This window comes from Cnephaeus nilssonii, assembly GCF_951640355.1.
Source record: "Cnephaeus nilssonii genome assembly, chromosome: 10".
Taxonomy (NCBI): domain Eukaryota; kingdom Metazoa; phylum Chordata; class Mammalia; order Chiroptera; family Vespertilionidae; genus Cnephaeus; species Cnephaeus nilssonii.
The window spans coordinates 27953235-27972355 of record NC_137081.1 but is presented as its reverse complement, the minus strand read 5'-3'; the positions used below and the strand labels follow the sequence as shown (position 1 = coordinate 27972355).

At 47.3% G+C, this 19121-nt stretch overlaps 1 protein-coding gene across 2 annotated transcripts in view; it reads right to left on the bottom strand.

The window, feature by feature from the left end:
* The window catches only part of AGFG1 (ArfGAP with FG repeats 1), a 68128-nt gene extending 62033 nt beyond the window's left edge, over positions 1-6095 (bottom strand). The window contains exon 1 of one of the 2 annotated variants that reach the window (XM_079782847.1): positions 5776-6095. In XM_079782847.1, the coding sequence (XP_079638973.1) occupies positions 5776-5942 (167 nt within the window). In that variant the 5' untranslated portion in view covers positions 5943-6095. The remainder of the gene's footprint in view (positions 1-5775) is intronic. The other variant, XM_079782846.1, reaches the window with a different exon arrangement.
* Between the last annotated feature and the right edge of the window lie 13026 nt (positions 6096-19121).

The window sequence follows — 19121 nt, the reverse complement described above, 5'->3', positions numbered from 1 at the left end:
TTAATCCGCACTCTAGGATATTTTTCTCATTAACAGAAAGTGGAAGGGAGAGAGAAACTTCCATGTGAGAGAGACACATCAATTGGTTGCCTCCTGCATGCTCCTGACCAAGGCTAGGGAATGAACTCACAGCCCAGGTAGTGCCCTTGACTGGGAATCGAACTCGAGACCCTCCAGTTCACAGGCTGACACTCTAACCATTGAACAACACCTGCCAGGGCTATGAATCATTTTTTAAGGATAGAACAATTCTTATATTATTCATTGATTATACTAATGTTAGTGTACACAAAACAAACAATTTGGTCTAAAATTAAGTATTTAACTGGAAGGCAATGTTTTATTATTGGTTGTAATAGAAGTATTTCTGTTGATAGAACCTGACAGTGACAAATCAATCTGCTACATCACTCCATTCTGCCTCAATAAAGAAAAGTTTAGCTATATCTAAATCTAAAGTCTATTTCCAAGTTTCACAATCTGAAATGAATTATGTACTCTGAATGAACATCATACACGAATACAGGACAGCCCTCTGAAAATAAAGAAAATATTAGCTGAGTCTAGTAATATTAGTATTTAATTTATTTAAACAAAGATATTGTTAAATTAATGATGAAAGATGTGACTACCTTAAAAGTTTAGAATTCTGATAGTATACACCATTTACTGTGTATTGGCATTTTTCTAGACACATCAAGGTTTCTGAATGGCAGCTAGCATGCCCTCTTTAATATACAGGGCTGGGCAAAAGCAGGTTTAGACTTGTGAGTACACAAAACACAGTTTTCTTTTATTATTATTTACTAACTAGAGGCCCAGTACTCATGAAATCGTGCGCGAGTAGCCCGCTGTCGCAACCTAGAGCAGAGCCCCACCCGCCGACGCCACAGGACCAAGAGAAGAGTCCCGCCTGCTGGCGCCACGGGACCCAGAGCCCCGGCCGCCAGCACCGCCACGGGACCCCATCAATGCACCTCCTGGTGAGTCCAATTGTTGGGCATCACAGCGTTATGGCAACAGGCCTTTTATATATATATAGACTAGAGGCCCGGTGCACAAAATTTGTGCATGGGAGTGGGGGTGTCCCTCAGCCCTGCCTACACCCTCTCCAATCTGGGACCCCCTCAAGGGATGTCTGACTGCCCTCTCACAATCCAGGACTGCTGGCTCCCAACTGCTCGCTTGCCTGCCTTCCTGATTGCCCCTAACCACTTCTGCCTGCCAGCCTGATCACCCCCTAACCACTCCCATGCTAGCCTGATTGATGTCTAACTGCTCCCCTGCCAGCCTGTTTGCCCCCAACTTCCCTCCTCTGCTGGCCTGGTCACCCCTAACTGCCCTCCCCTGCAGGCTTGATCGCCCCCAACTGCCCTCCCAACTGCCCTCCCCTGCTGGCCATCTTGTGTACACATGGGGGCAGCCATCTTGTGTGTTGGAGTGATGGTCAATTTGCATATTACTCTTTTATTAGATAGGACAGAGGCCTGGTGCATGGGTGGGGGCTAGCTGGTTTGCCCTGAAGGGTATCCCGGATCAGGGTGGGGGTTCCCTTGGGGCATGGGGCGGCCTGGGCGAGGGGCCTGTGGTGGTTTTCAGGCTGGCCACGGCCCCCCAGCAACCCAAGCGGAGGCCCTGGTATCTGGGATTTATTTATCTTCTACAATTGAAAATTTGTAGCCTGGAGCGGAGCCAAGCCTTCTGCTCACTCCGTGGCGGCAGCCATTTCTGTGGGGATTTATTTATCTTCTATAATTGAAACTTTGTAGCCTGGAGTGGGAGGCCTAGGCCGGGCAGGGCTGCAGAGGCTTGACTTCCTCCATCGCCGGGGGCAACCCTAGCCTCCTGCTCTCTCCAGCTCCGTGGTTGCCGCCATATTTGTTGAGATTTACTTATCTTCTATAATTGCAACGTTGTAGCCTTAAGCGGAAGCCTGGGCCGGCCAGGGTGTGAGGAAAGCTTGGCTTCCTCCATCGCCGGGGAAACCCAAGCCTCCCTCTTGCTCTCGCCACCTTGGTTGGGTTAATTTGCATACTCACTCCTGATTGGCTGGTGGGCGTGGCTCGTGGTTGTGGCAGAGTGACGGTTAATCTGCATATTACTCTTTTATTAGATAGGATAATTGTATTACTAAAGGTCTGGTGCATGAAATTTGTGCACTTGGGGGCATCCCTCAGCCCAGCCTGCGCCCTCTCACAGTCTGGGAGCCCTCGGGGGATGTCTGACTGCCGTGGAGGCGGGAGAGGCTCCCACCACCCGCTGCATTCGCCAGCCATGAGCCAAGCTTTTGGCTGAGCGGCGCTCCCCCCCTGTGGGAGCACAATGACCACCAGGGGCAGCTCCTGCATTGAGTGTCTGCCCCCTGGTTGTCAGTGTGCGTCATAGCGACCGGTCGTTCCACTGTTCGGTCAATTTGCATATTAGCCTCTTATTATTAGCCTTTTATTTTATAGGATTTCCCATATAGTATCAGTCTTTTGCCCACCCCTGTTTTATATCTACTACTTAAGCCCTGCCCTCACATTTAGTATGCGTTCAATGAATATTTTAAGAATTGTACCATTTCATCTTCATAGCAACCTTCTATCATCTTGTTAACACAAATGAAGAAACTGAGGCTGAGAGGATGGCTCTAGGCCAATCTGCACACATTATGGCCTGGCTAATACTTGCCCTAAGTCATAAAGCTAGTGGAGGTATAAGAAATCTGACTTCAAAATTCACATTCTTTCAATTATGCCATGTCACCTAAATAATAAATATTTAATTATTATTAAATTCAATAGTTATGTTACCCTTAAATTATTTTCCTGCATTATTGATTTTGAAAGAAAAAAAATCCTCAGAAGCTTACTGTCCCTTCAATATTTCTGCAGTAGACATTTGATCCAGCATCCATTCCCTCCTTTCCAAGAATACCAGATTTTTGACTCGGGAATTCTATTTGGGGATCCTCGTAGTTCCAATGAAGTCAGCATAGAACAGGTGTCCAATAAAGGCACTGGTTCAAGCTAACCAGGAGTGAACTGCAGAATGTCCAGACAAGCTGGAAGGACAGTATGCAGCTTCGGGAGCTGGAGGCAGCCATCTTTGGACAAGGGAAATCTAGGCAACCTCATTAAGCCATTGGATAAAGTCTTACTTAAAACCAAACAATAATCCCCTTCATATTTTTAAACCAATCTGAGTTATATCTAAAAAATCAAAACTGATTTTTATAGTTATTCTCATTTTGATGTCTTTCATATATTGTTTCCTACCTGGGAAATGTCCTCTCCACCTTGTTAACAATGCCTCTCATTTATTGAGCATCTATCATGAACCAGACATTGTATGAAATGTTAGACACATTATCTCAAATATTGAAACCTAATCTACATCCAAAACCTACAGGGCAAACCATTTCATAGATGAGGAAACTCAAGTTCAAAGAGACTGAGTGGCATTCTCAATACCACATAGCTAGTAATGGAGCCAGGATTCAAAACCAGGTTTATATAGCTCATAAATACCTGTTCTTTCAACTCCATGAACTACCTGCCAAATGGATCTTGGATTTGAAGGTTTTTGCTCAGGCATCAAGTCTTCTATGAAATTTTCTCTACCATTTACATATTTCATGGGTAGCTCATTCAAAGAAAGGAAATGTTATAATGTATTATAACTAAACGCATATACTTAGAATGCAAGCCCCTTAAGGATAGGAGGATCCACCTAACACCAATACCTCCCATAATGTCTGACACAGGCCAAGTGACCAATAAATACATGTGGAATCACCACTAAACAGAGATCTGAAGCACTATCTATTATAGATTAAACCCCACTAAAATAAACAATTGTCATCACACTGAGGTATACTTTTATATAGAATGCTTCTGAGATATGGAATCTAGAAAGAAATTTGTAAATATTTCTTGATATTATGCATTTGCTGCAATAAATTAAATGTTCCCCACTATACTTATAAAGGGCTACAAAGAAATGTCAAAATCCAGAAGAGTAAATACATATATTTTTCAAACCAAATACTTAAAATATATCAAAGGACCCTGTCTTTAGTAAAAGACATACTTATTACGCACATAATAAATGTCAAATACACTTTAAAAAAATGGACTACTGACTTCATTTTTAGAACCAAAGTTGCCCAACGTAAGTCACTTAACTATTTGTAAGTGACAATCATGAACCAGACAATCTCAGATACCACCCTAGCTCTACCATGCTTCCCTGACTACAATCTAAAAGTAACTCTCAGAGGAGGTCTCTCCTATCATACCATTTCAGTGCATACTTACCCCTGACATTTTTCTCATCTAATTACCATTTCCCCCACTAGAATGTAAGCACCAAAAGAACAAGAACTTGGCTGTATTTATAAGAACACCCCACACCTTCACACAGAACCTACGAGGCACCAGTAAATGTTTGTTGAAGAAATAACAGTCTTAGAAGACTAATAATGCCTCTTTGTGCCCAACTTAAAAAAAAAAAAAAGTAAATCGTACACTACTGGACATGTCCTGCATTTTCCAAATATGTTTTCTCATATGCCATGTACTTTGTCTCAGTATTAATATTACAAAGATTGTGTGTGTGTGTGTGTGTGTGTGTGTGCGTTTAAGTTGGAGAGAGGGGAGTAACTAAATTATTTGAAAGAACAGTACAAATGAAAAAAACTAGGTGTTTTGGAACAATAAAGCTCTTAGCATTTAGTAAGACCTACTTCGTCCATTTAACTTACTTTGAATCTATACATAATTACTGCATAAAAGCAACTGATCAGTTCCCAAACCATCTGCAAACTTTGCAAAAGAAATTTCCCAGCAACAAAAACCTTACCAAAATAAAGCTTCCTGAAGCAAAGATAAACAAATACCACCCGCCCCAGTAAGTCCAGACGGTGGCCTCGGTTCTTCTTCAACAATGCCGCCTCTCCGCCTCCGCCCGCTCCCGGGCACAGCCGGGACACTCGGGTATTGGTAGGGAAATCGCGCGGATCCCACCACCGTGTCTGGAATGACACAGCTCCTGGCCAATGCCTTCTTTCCATGAAAACTTTCCCCAAACTCCTCAGTTCGCTCTTTGGACCCTGACGCTCAAACCCCTTCCACCTCACCTCTGCTTCTCTCTCCTCCCTCGCCCGAAATAAGCCTCCCGAACTTTTCCCTCGGGATTCACGCCGGTGCCGTCAGGACTTTTCCATCTTGTGACAATTTCTAAGTGCCAGCTTTCTCCCAGGGACTCGGGGGCTCTGGACCCGCATGGGGGGGGGGGGGGAGGAGCCCAGGCGAGGCGCCCTCCCCGCCGCTCCCACCCCAGCTCCCCCCAACCCACTCCAGCGGCGCCTGCAGGTGCCTCGCCGGGCCGCCCGCCCGCCCGCCGCCGAGGGGCGGGGCACCTAAGGACCAGCACGCCCTCTCCGGCTCCTCTCCCCCGGCCTTGCCCCCCACGGCGGCACCGGCCAGCGCCCCCAGGGGCCGGGACCCGGAGGCGGCGGCTCCGCGGGGGCCAGAGATGCTCGCCCCGGGCGCCCCGTCCTCCCCCCAGCAGCCCGCCCACGCCCCAACCCCGGAGGCTGCACGAGCCTGGACCCTCGCCCGGCGAAAGCGAAAGCTCATCCCAGCCCGGAGCCGGGGCCGAGCGCATCCCAGCGGCCGGCCTCGGCCGCCCACCCGCCCGCCCGCCCGCGCCCCAACGGCCGCCCCGGCCGCCCGGAGCCCCCACCCCGGCCCGGCGGGCCTCCCCCCACGCCGCCGCCGCCCCACTCACAGGCTGCCGGAGCAGGAGGTACAGACGAAGGAGCCCACCGTCATGTTCACGTAGGTGGGGCCGCGCTGGTCGCAGTCGAAGCACTTTCGGTTGTGCGGGAGGCCGGTCATGTCCCGCAGCATCTTCAGGTGCTTCTCCTCCTGCTTCCGCTTGGCGCTGGCCGCCATGGTCGCGGCGCCCGGGGAGCAGGCCGGCAGGGCCGGGAGCCGGGCGGCGCTGCGCCGGGGGCCCGCGCTCCCACGGGCCGCCCTGGCCGCGGCCGCCGCCCTCCGTCAGCGCGCGCCCCGCACCGGGCCGGCCGCCGCCGCCGCTCGAGTCCACTGGGCTGGGCGCGGCGCGGGCGCTGAGAAGCGCGGACTGACCGGCCACACCAACCGGCCCGGCCGGGACAACCGCCGCCGCCGCCGCTGCCACCTTCCCGACTTCTCCAGAAGGGAGAAGACGAGAGAGGGGGACGGCAAGAGGAGGCCCGCCCCGAGCGGCCGGACGCCAAGTGCCGCTGGCGCCCCCTGCTGGCCAGGAGGAGTCACTGCGGCCACGCTGAGACCCGGATTCTGGCTGGGGCCAAGTAGGGAGCATAGACAAGGGATGATGATAATACACAGTATTTGCCTTAGCCGGTCCGGCTCAGTGGATAGAGCGTCCGCCTGCAGGCTGAAGGATTCTGGGTTCGATTCCGGTCAAGGATACATCCCGGGGTTGTGGGCTCGACCCCCAGTAGGGGGCGTGCAGGAGGCAGCCAACCAATGATTCTCTCTCATCATTGATGTTTCTCCCTCTCCTTTCCTCTCTGAAATAAATAAATATATTTATTTAAGTTCTTAGATGTACATCGCGCATTACATGGGTTAAAACTCTTAAAGAGCTGCTCACTGCTTTGGAGATAATTCCAGGTTCCACATTGTGCCCTAAAATGCATTCTATCTTCTAGCCCAGCCTCCATCACTTACTCCTGGTTAACTCAGCTACACTGGATTTCCACTTTCATCCTGACCACAGCAAACTCCCTTCTGGCTCAGGACCCTTACCCTTGCTGTTCTCTCTATATCAGGGTTTCTAAACTTGCCACTATTGACATTTGAGCTGGGTCATTTTTGATGTGTGGGAGGTCTGTGCATTGTAGGATACTGAGCAGCAGCTCTGTCCTTTACCCACTAGATGCCTGGAGGACCTCTCCCTCAGTTGTGGCAACCAAAAACCCCCAGACATTGCCAAATGGGGAACCGTGGGAGAGGGAGATGAAATCAACCAAGCTGAGAACCACTTGGAAGGCTGCATCACACCTGCCTCCATGGCAGGCAACTACCCTCAGCCCAATCAACCAATTTAAGGTTGCAGCCCACCTTCCTGGAAAGTTACTCTCCATAAATTTGCTGTGAGGTGTTTTCTTCACACTTCTAGCTATTTGAAATCCTGCTTCTTATTTGGCGTTTACTATGTGTTATCTAGAAATCTACCTTTAGGCTCCAAACAGCTCACCCTCACTGAGCCAGAGGCTATGTGTTCAATGTTTATAGATTGCATTCAGTACAGGAACCCTTTAAAGTAAGCATTCTTTACATTTTACAAAATCTAGATATACACTGAGTGGTCAGATTATTATGATCTTTGAATGCATAATAATCTGGCCACTCAGTGTATATCCTATATAATAAAAGGCTAATATGCAAATTGTCCCCTCAACCAGGAGTTCAACCAACAGGCAGGCCGGCCAACTGCCCAAGTCTCCTCCCCCTGGCCAGGCTGGCCGGACCCCACCCATGCACGAATTCATGCACCGGGCCTCTAATACACACACACACACACACACACACACACACACACACACACACACACTGAGTGGCCAGATTATTATGTGTTCAGAGATCATAATAATCTGGCCACTCAGTGTATATTCCAAGGATACATATGGGAAAACTAAGATTCCAATCCAGACAGTCAGGCTGTAGGACCCAAATCTCTTAATCATTGTAAGAATCCACAGCCTGCAGGATGTTAGAAACCCTTCCTGCCCCTCAGAACCAGAGAGGGAAGTTTCCAAGTCACTCAGCTGGTAAATGTGAAAGTAGGATTAGAATCCAGGTTTCATATTGGTTTCACATCACCTTGCAATAGTGATTAACATTTTTTTCATTGTCATTATAAACTCAAGAATTTCAACCTATTTGATGTGTGTCATGTCTTTGGTGCTCACATTGTCTTATCACTGGCCAACAAGAGCCTCTTAAAGTTGATTCTTGAGTCTTTTGGGCAACACCCTTGACTTACGGTCAACTGGAATGTCACTGTAGCAGGGCCCTGGGCTATTTAGGAAATGAGAAATGTCCAATTCTGGACTGATCTACCAGCCCCACTCTGGCTAAATATAAGATATTGGCAGTCACTTATTCAACACCAACACATCCACTTACCAAACAGCCAATGGCTTACTTCTTTGTTTCTATACTTACAAAGCTCATTTGTCATTTGTATGTTTTTGGCTTGTTCATCTCTCCGTGGTCTATCATCTGATAAATGCCCAAGCCAGGAGGCATGACTGCAGCACCTTGTACAAGCAGTTGTTTTATTATTGTGTTGTTCTTATTTCAAAGAAGTGGGAGAAGGTATTTCTAAGGTGAAGTTCAAGTGAAGTCCAAGATGTTTTCTCCAAGCAGAGCTGAAAGGCCATATGACCTGACTTTTGGTTGTTTCATGGTGTATATAATATCAAAGTGGGTTTCTACTTTTGAAAATCCCAAGAAGAGTTTTGTGTCAAGCAAGACTATTTGTTAACTTTAATTACCTTAACCTCACAGCAAGACAGAAGGAGGTATTATTATCCCGTTTTATATTTGAGCTAACTGAGGCTCTAAAAGGCCATGGTCGAAATGAACCTGGGATTCAAACTCAGATCTGGCTGTAAGACTCCAGCTTCTGATTCCAGTAACTGAATACTAACCCTGCTTATTGGATTTGCAAAGCAGAAATTACTTTCTAAGATGTTCACACTGCAGCCAGAGTGACCTTTCAAAACGCAAATGTGATTCCTGCATCCCCAGTCTCCTCCCCCTGCATCTCAGTGACTTCTAGTTGCTCTTAAAAAAAAAAAAATGAAAGAAAGCTGGCTCAGTCGGTTGGGCGTCATCCAGTGCACCTAGAGGTCACCGGTTCAATTCCAGGTCAGGGCACATGCCAGGGTTGCAGGCTCGATCCCCAGTGCCAGGCGTGCAGGAGGCAGCCAGTCTGTTTCTTTCTCTTTCCCTTTCCTTTCCTCTCTCTCTAAAGTCAATAAAAAAGAAGGAAGGAAGGAAGGAAGGAAGGAAGGAAGGAAGGAAGGAAGGAAGGAAGGAAGGAAGGAAGGGAAGGAAGGAAAGGGGAGGGGAGGGGAGGGGAAGGGAGGGGAAGGGAGGTGGGAGGGGAGGAGAAAAAAAAGAAAAGAAAAGAAAGAAAAGAAAAGAAAAGAAAAGAAAAGAAAAGAAAAGAAAAGAAAAGAAAAGAAAAAAGAAAAGAACCATTGAGACCCAGATGCCCTGCACAAGGGGCCTGGTTCTTGCCTACCTGCGAGGTCACCCTGACCCTGACCCTGCCCCAGCCCCACTGTGCCCCTGGTCTCCTGGGCACCACCTATATCTCCCCCACTCTGCTCCAGCCCTTATCAGTTTGTTTTATTCTCCTTTCTTCCGCCTCAGGGCCTTTACACATGCCATTGCTGCTTCCCCAAACAGCCTTCCCTCTCCTCTTTACCATCTCATCCCTCAGGTCCAGTTCAATATCTGTTTTTCAGAGATGCTTCCCTGTCCTGCCTAACCAAGTCAGACCCCATAAACATGCGCTCATAGTACCATGCACCTCTCCTCTCAGGCACTTACTGCATGGCTATTGACACCGCTTTGTGGTTTTCAGCTGGGGTCCCTAGCCCCGCAACTGCACTGCAGGCTTCACCTGGGAGGGGACCAGGCCTGTGTTTGCTCACCATTATTTCTCCAGCACTTAGCGTGGGGCCTGGTCCTTAAAGGGGCTCAATGCATACTGGTTGAGTGAATAAATAAATGCAGCAGTGGGGAGCCAGAGAATAAAGCTTCCCTCAGTCTTGTGCAGCAGGTTCAGCATTTTGTTTATCATTGTCTCTGGTGCTTTGATTCCCAGAATGACTACAGTTCTGTCAAAGCTACAATAGGTTGTGTTAAGGAACTGGCAAATTCTGAAATCAAACCTCTGGGGGGTAACATTCTAAAACCTGTCTTGCTTAGCGGCTCCCGCCAGTCTTATCACCAGGGCGACTCGGAGAAAATGTCCCGAACAAACCCTGGTGTTTGGAGAGGCCCCATAGAGCCAGCCATCCAGCTGCCAACTCATCCTAAGCCATCCCACCCTCCGCGCCCCTCTGTCTGCTCCAGAGCAAAGCAGGACAAGCGGTAACAAACAGCATAGGATGGCCAGCGGTGGCTCCCTAGCTCCCAGTACCCGAGCGAGCGAGGAGAGGGGGGCTCCTCCCCATCCATGAAGGACTCAAATTTAGACTGCAGACAGTACCTCTGACTTCCCGACGGTATCCACTGACAAAATAGAAAGATGTTGCCAGACACGCGTGCGTGTCCCACGTCCATCCTTGCCAGGGCTCTAGGAAGTCACGCTTTTAATAAGTCCTGGATTCGCACACTTGCCTTTTTCTTGGTTTGCTTGTGTATTAAAAGGGCTAATTTGTTACATACATAATACCTGGCCCTGTTCGGACACCTTTTCATGTTTTAACATTCTGGGAACCTTGACAGAATTAAAGTGGCCAGGCACCTTCTCTGAGGTGAGCCCCCTTACTCTGCAGGCCCCCCACAACTCCGCAGGCTCTGCCTGACCCCAAACCTTGGAGCACAGAGCCTCTCAGAACCCGTCCATCCTCTCTTGGCGCCCAGTTTCAAGCAAGTGCGTCTGGGTTGTTGGGGAATCTCGATTCTCCATTCTTGGGGTGTTCAGATCTTTCTTTCCCTTGGGCGCACCCACCCGCCCCCACCCCCCCACCCCCCATGCTGGAAGCTGATTTTGATTAGAGGAGGGGACTGAGCTGACAGCCGTGAGTGAGCCTTTCCAATGCAGGAACAAGAGGGCTGTGGGTTTAGCCTCTTTTTTATTAACATTCTTCTCTCCGCATGGCGTGACTTTTTCCAGAGGAGCCAATGCTAATTTTTATGGCCCATTAAAGCAATGCGAAGGGAAAGCAGTGCCGGCCCCGTGAACTCCCCCAGGCCCCCGCCGATTTCACAGGGTGAGTAATCACAGGGCCCGGCGTATGAAGCACTGTGGAATAATACTCAACTCGAGTTTTCCCCCTTTCTTCTTTTGATAGCACCTTCCTGTAGCTGTGGGTTGATTATTTTTAACATTGCTTCCTGCCTTGCTTTTTCATTTGTCAGAAGCAGTGAGAGAGAAAAGGCAGGGGGAAAAGCCCCTACAGAGCACAAGCAGTTGGTGTGTGCTTCCTGGAAACACTGGCGTGGTTTCTGGGTACACGCTCAGGGCGCCAATGCTGGGGGGCTGACGGGCAGTCACCTGGCCTCTTTCTCCCCACAGGAGCCGGAGAAGTGGAAGCCCTGCAAGCCTGCCCTCTCCCCCTCCGAGCTCCTGTGTCTAAGACCCGCTCTCCTTCTGCCTGGGTTCCTTTCACACCGTCCTTTGGGCACTTTGTCTCACCAGCTGCGTTCTGTCTGCTCAGAGACCAGGGACTAAGTCCTCACCTTCAGTCAGCCAGCCCATAGGGGGGTCCTGCCAGGTGGTTGACGGAGCCAGCCTCGGTGCATTCCAGAAATCCACGGCAATTGCAACGAGGCCTCAGTTATCCAGTTATCAGAAAGGCCTTTGCTGGATTTTAGAGGGAAATCAGAAGTAGCGTTCAGCCTTCATTCATTCATTCACGCTAATATTTATTGAGCATCTACTATCTGCCAGACACTGGGAGTTGGGCAATGAACAAGCTTGTGTTCCCGGGAGTGGGAGAACAGGCAGTAAACACATTAACAGAAGTGGGCATGGTGATGCCAAGAACTCCAGTGGAAAATGAAGCAGAGTGAGGGCATACAGTGTGAAAGGAGAGGTTGCTATGGGTGGTCAGGGGGGGTGGCCTGGAGGGAGCTGAAGTCGGGAAAATTCTAAGCCTGGCATGTGTCAGAGATCACTGGGGGAAAGGCCTGGCGTGGAGCAGGCTCCCTTCTTTAGTTTGTACCAGAATCGGGAGTCCTGGTGGCCCTGGTTGCCTGAGAACTTGAAGCGTCCTCCTCAGAAGCCAGGGGAGAGAGGAAGTCCCCGCCGCTGCTGCAGCAGCGAGAGTCTGGGCAAGAAACGCTCCATTCACGTCGTCAATGGAACGTTGTCAATGGAACGTTGTTCTCGCCCCGTCACTGGAGAGAGAGAAAGGCAACCTTCCCTTCCGGTTCGGGGGAAAGAAAGGGATCCCTATGGGGAGAGAAACCTGCTCCAGTTATCAGGAAAAAAAAAAAAAATCAACAGACTCTCCAGGCCCTACCGAAAAGGAAATGGACTCTCCTGTCCGCCCTGTGTTGAAGGGGTGGGATGGTGGCACTTCAAAGGTTGGGTCTCTGAATTTTAGCGACGCTGTATGAGCAACAGTGGGAACCAGCCTGCTTCCCTTGCAACTCACAGTCGAATGCCCTGCACCCCAAACACGTGGACGGATTGTGCAAAACGTTTCGTGCCCAATTCCCAGCGGCCCTGGCTTTCTCCCTCTTTTGGATGTTGTGATTTTTGTTATCGTGTTTTGCTGTGATGTTACATTGGTAGGTGTGTGTGTAGTTTTAGTGTCACCTATAGCAAGATGTGTTTGTAGCAGATTGTCCAGAAAAACATTTTAAATGAAGAGGTATAACCCTTTAAGGGCCAAAATTCTGTATGTTAGGTTGCTCTTACGGGAAAAACCAGCTGCCGCTTTTATGTACATGTACAACATACAAGTTGGTAGTAAACTTTAGAACTGAAAAAATAAGTAAAGAATTTAAATTTAATAAATAAATTTTTAAAATGGAAACAAACAAACAAACCTAGGCATGTTGATGTTGCAAAATGCTGTATAAACCTGTTCATTCAGTGCCACTGTGATTGACATAAAGTGATTGTTAAACTGTCTCTGATTTTTCTCTGGTTTCTTAAAATGCCAACTAGAACGTGTGTGTGTGTGTGTGTGTGTGTGTGTGTGTACTTCGGATGTTTCTTAACAGTTGTGATGTTACTGTTCCATTTTGTGCTCTTATTCCAATTTCATTTTTCATGGTTTGGAAGCTACTTTTGTACCTAGTAAATTTTCATGCCGTACAGTATCGGTAGCATGCCATGCTGGGTTAATAAAAGCAACTTAGTGTACGCAAAAATGTAAAAAAGTGTGGTTCTCTAAAAAGTCCTCTCCTCCTTCCTTTTCTATTTCTCGCCAAGTGCTGGCAGATAGGTAATGGCCCATTACACCACATGGGGTGAACTGAGCACAAAGTAAATCTCTTGAGCCCATGAATGATGTTGCCACGGCACCCAAGCCCCTGAGAAGCAAAGCTATGGCCCAGAACTCCAGGGCTGACGGCCCTGCAAGGATGATGAACATTTCCTGGGACGAAGCATCAGGCGTTGCAAAGCACACCCTGTACAGTGACTTCATTAACCCTCACACCAGCCTTCGCAGCAGGTTTTACCATTATGCCCATTTTACATTTGAAGAAACTAAGGCTCCCCAGCTGAGGACCTTGGTAAGGTCACACGGCTGGGACATCATGGGGCTGAGACTGAAGGTCAGCAGTGTGACATCGGAATCCACAATTTAATCCCTATGGTCAGCTAGATGCTCTTGTGAATCAAACCTGGCCCTCCCTGATGGGCAGCAGGGAAAACCCCGAGGAGTGTAGACTTTCCTAGTATTGAGCTGGCCTCTGGGGGACAAACACAGAGGGACACAGCTGAGCTGGTGTAGCCAGAGGTGTCTGCTCTGCCCCCAGAGCTTCAGGCTGGGCACTGGAAGGACCTGTTTTTACTGGGAAGTTATTCAGATGAGGGAAAGTACCTGACAAGTTACACACACCGTGCTCCCACAGTGAAAACGTAGTCAACATCATGTAGATTATTTTTGACATATCGAACTGTCCTCCCTGGATGTGCATAGAACCATCTAGCAAAGTCCACTCCACAGCTGGGACGGCCCTGGGGGGAAGTTTACAGGAAGAAGCCCATAGTCATCTTTACCGCAAGAATGGACCTACTGATTCTATTATTAGTCACCTTTCCAGCCCTGAGGCTATTCACGATTCAGAAGAATTAGCTGAGAAAATATACTCAACATAGCACCTGGCATATAGGTAAGCACTTCGATCATTCTTAGAATTGCAAATATGCCAGCTAAAACTCCATTTTCTCCACTCTATGTGCGCTGCTTGTAAGATACCAAGTCAACCACGACTGCAGTTTAGTGGTAGTTTGCTGGAAGCTGCAGGAAGTTAACCCCTCGAGGTATCTATCTGGCTACCCATTGACCAGAGCGATGCTGCACTCTGATTGGCTGAAATCACTTGTGGTCTGAGTGGTCTGCAAAGCCCTGAGTACAGCACATGAACAACTATGTTTTGCTCAGTTCATACAAGTTTATATTTGTCCTAAGTAAATACCTGACAATGTGCAGTTCAATAGATTCTGCCGATGAAGTGCTCCAAACACATCCAGCCATAGAAGCTGGGTTTTATGTGGAGGGGCCGGGGGAGTATGTGTGTCTGTGTGTGTTTAGGAAGTGGTGACAAGTTTCTTTAATCAGGCCCGTATCTCCTATACGTACCTGCGTGAGGAGAGACAGTACAGCAGGGCAGTTGTGAGAATGGATACTGAGTCAGACTGTCCAGACTACAGTCCTGATCTCCCCTAGGCACTTGAGCAAGTAACTTAAGCTTCTGTTTCCTCACCTGTGAAATGGGGATAATAATATCACCAACTTCATAAGTTGCTATAAGGATTAAGTGATTTAATACACAAAAAGCACTAAAACCGGGTTTGGCACATAGTAAGTACTCTACGAGTGTTAACTATTATTATTATTATTATTATTATTATTATTATTATTATTATATTCCCTGCCCTTCCCATCAACCCCCTCCGCTATACAATCAAGCCCAAGTAAGCAAGTGTGTGGTGTGTGTGTGTGCATATGTACTGTTTTCTGGTATAGCACCCTGTTTTTTAGTTTCATTTTATTTCTTAATATCTAACATAAAACATGAATACAATCTCATAAAAAAAATACTTCAGACAATACTGGTGTGGGTTGAATACTGTTCCCTCAAATTCCCATTCATCAGGGAACCTCAGGATGTGACCTTCTTTGGAAATAGAGTCTTTGAAGATGTAATTAGCTGGGGATCTTGAGGTGCAATCTTCCTGATTTAGAGTAGGCCTTAAAGGACTGGTGTCATTTAAGAAGGGGAGAGGACACCCAGAGACACTCAGGGAAGAAGGCCATGTGGCAATGGAGGCAGATACTGGAGTGGTGCTGCCACAAGCCAAGGAACACCTGGAGCCACCAGAAACTAGAAGAAGAGGAAGGATTCTAAAACATTCAGAGGGAGCGTGGCCCTGCTGACCCCTTTCTTTTGGGCTTCTCTTCTCCAGAGCTGTGAGAGAATAAATTCCTGTTGCTGTCAGCCACCCAGTTTGTTCCAGGAATCCTAGGAGCAAGTACAGCCAGTAAAGCTAAGTTCACCCATTTACGTCCCCTCGTCCGGTAGGAGAGTCACTTTGTTACCTTTCCAGACTTTCTTCTGTTCTTACATGCATTTCTAACATATTGTGTCCAGTGGACAGCAACCACATTTGGGGAATGTAGCTAAATCGTTTTCACTCCAGTCACCCAACATGCTGGACCTTGGCAGCAGGTGGCTGTGGCCCACAGCCAGGACAAGGGCAGCTGCTGCTGCTGCCTCTCCCGGGGGACCACAGGGACCGGAGTTATTGTCTCTGATTTAAAGCCATTGAAAGACAAGGAAGTTTGCCCTGGCTGGTGTGGCTCAGTTGGTTGAGCGACAGCCAGTGCACTGAAAGGTTGCTGGTCGCACATGTCCAGGTTGTGGGTTCAATCCCCAGTTGGGGTGCGAGGCATCCAATCCATGTTTCTCTCTCTTTTTCTCCCTCATCCTTCCTCTCCCTCTAAAATCAACTTTTTAAAAATATTTACAATAAATAAATAAATAATAAAATGAAATAAAAGGCAAGGAAATCCTCTAGGACAGGGTCTTCTTTTTCATAACTTGTGGGCTTTCTGAGTAGTTTTAACAACCCTACTTCCTCTTTCTTATACATTTTGTGTTGTACCTTAGTCATCTTCTAAAATCTGGTTCCTTTAATAGCAATGAGTCCATTCTCTGTAAGAACTGGAAGTTACCATTTGTGAATGCTTTGCCACATCTCCCAGGGGTGAGCATGATTATTCCAAAAGGGGTGCTCACACACAAAGCTTCAAATGGAAAGAATATTAGAAATCACCTAGGCAGTGATTCTCAGCAGTTTGGGATTTACAGCCCCTTTTGAGAATCTGATAAAAGATGCCAACCCTCCCCCTTCCCTCTTCTATGCACTAAACACATGGAACCACCATGTACTCTTAGGTCAGTCCTTGTACCCAGGCTCACTCCCTCTTGTTTGACAGATGAGGGAAATCAGGCTCCAAATAGTAGAGCAAAAAGGATCTCAGGGATCTGGTGGCAGAACCAGGGCAAGAACCCAGATTCTCTACCACCCACCATCTCCCTGAGGCTCACTCTGCCCCAGTTTGCCAGCCCGGCTGACAAAGGTCGGAAGGAGGACATTGAGAAAAGGGAAGCCCCGGATGAATGGAGCCAATATCAGAGCGAGGAGACAGTCAATACCTTAGACACAGATGGTGGCCAGGACACCACAGTGGATTCCCAGGACATGGCACTCCTCCGTTCTCCCCCGGGGCCAACTCAAAAGAGAAGAACTTGACATTAAAGCCACGGGGTCTTTGATCATGCAAGGAGGATCTATTTTAAGTAGCAATCTTTGCATCTCTGAAAGAAGTTTATATGTCTTCTTCAGGCCTCTTAAAAATAGAATAGCATCTCATCTTTCTAAGATGATTTGAATGTAGACAGACATGGAGCCAAGAGGACCAGCTAGTCAGGAATGTTAAATATGTGGTCTCTGTACACCATTCCTGTTCCCTTGGCCGAGGGTAGACATCACTCATCTGCAATGTACTATTTCTAAACCAACACCAGGTGTGGCCTCAGAATTCTTCACAACTCGGCACTCCAGAAGTTACTCCCGTTGGCAATGAGGTCTGCAGCCTATTTGCCATCCTACAGCTAAATGACCTGCCAACATTGTTCGAGTCTCTTGTGATTAGATATTTTCTTGTGGTCTCCTTTAAACAGTCTGCTGGCCTTACTTGGTCAGCAGAGGCCTGGAGACCTCCTTTTCTAGGGCGGCAATCTCTCCTAGGATTTCTTCTAACAGCTGTTCTCCTATATTTTCCATCATGTAAAATAATTGAGAATCCCCAAGTATTCTTGCTCATAACTAACTTATGTTTACATAGACTATGAAGATAGCTCTTTAGAAGTTTCAAGTTCAATCTTATTATTGCTGATAGCTCTTGTTTGTGTCTTGATTTTTGACACCTTCTTTTGTAGTAGGGCTCTCTCTCTCTCTCTCTCTCTCTCTCTCTCTCTCTCTCTCTCTCTCCTATCAACTAAATCCCTAAAATTAGATTTTTGAGAAAGAAAAAAGTAGACTGACACAAGTCTACATTGCACCACGAAGTTTAAAAATAATGATAGAGTAAGATATGGTGTGGTATTTTACCTCTTGTCATTCTAAATATTAAAGAATAGGAGCTCTATATTACTACTTAATCAAGCAGATACATCAAGGGTAGAGCCCAGTGCTGGCCCCCTTTCTTGACTCTGTTCTTTGTTGGCATATCACCAAGCATTCCAGAACTACTTCTGGAATGCTCCAACCTTGTGTTTGCCTTGGTGTCCCTTGATTTGATGATTTGTCTTCCACACTCAGCTCCATTTCTTAATATTTTAAATATTAAGTCGGGTCATGTCATATGGCTACTCAAAATCCCATCATGCCTGCCCCCCATTTCTGTCCTCTTCCGCAAGGCTACCTTTCTCTCTGCTCCAGCCACTCCATCCTAATGCTTATCATATTGAGAAGACACCAGGCTCCTGCCTGGAGCCTGTACTCTAGCTGTTGCCCCTGCATAAGGCAGGTGTTTGGCTAACTCCCTCACTTCTATCCATCTCAATAGAGCCTATCCCAATAATCCCTCCTGCCACCCATTCCTATACTCCCAGTTCTCCATCCCCTTTATCTTGCTCTCCTTTTTATTTTATTCCAGAGCACTTACAAACTTCCCAGGTACTATGTCCTTCTCTGATGTGTTATGTTTATTGTTTATTATCTACCTATCTCCCACAGGAATGTAATCTCCAGGAGGGCAAGAATCTTCTCCTGCTTTTTCCCTAATGTGTTCTAAGTATCTTAAATAGTGCTAGGCACTTAATAGATGCTCAGTTAATATTTGATGAAAAAATGGTTGAATGAATAAATAAATGAATGAATAAAGCCTTTGTTCTGGAATGACTACTGATTAGTAGCAAAAACCACCCCTAAAGGGTTTCTAAAGTAAAGAAAAGGGGGTAAACAACATTTTTTAAACCATTTACAGGCTACCTTTTGCTGGAAGCCAATTCTAGCATGTCAGCAGGGCTGAATCATCTGGGAAAGGCTAAAGGCATTTCCCCAAACCTTAAAAGGATACATAAATTGATTGCTTGCTGCCAGACAGCTGAGGACTTCTTAATCTACATGTTATTGCCTCCTACTGGCCAAACACCTGAACAGCCATGGGCAAATTCTTCCAATCTGACAATGGACTGTGTATAGAAACCTTACCCTTTGATGTGTATATCTACCCTGCCTTAGGACAAATCCTCTCTAATAAAATGGTAATATGCAAATTAACCATCACTCCGCTACATAAGCCACGCCCACCAGCCAAGCCACGCCCACCAGCCAATCAGGGCGAGTATGCAGATTTACCCCAATCCAAGATGGCTACAGCCAGAGAGCAAGGTTTCCCAGGTAACAGAGGAAGCCAAGCTTTCCATAGCCGTTGCAGGCCTAAGCCTCCACTCAAGCTACAAAGTTTCAATTATAGAAAGTAAACAAATTCAAACAAATGGCGGCAGAATGGAGCTTGAGAGAGCAGGCCAGGGTTGCCGGCGGCAACAGGGGAAGCAAAGCTTTCTGCACACCCTGGCCGGGCCCACCCGCTTAAGGCTACAAAGTTTCAATTATAGAAGGTG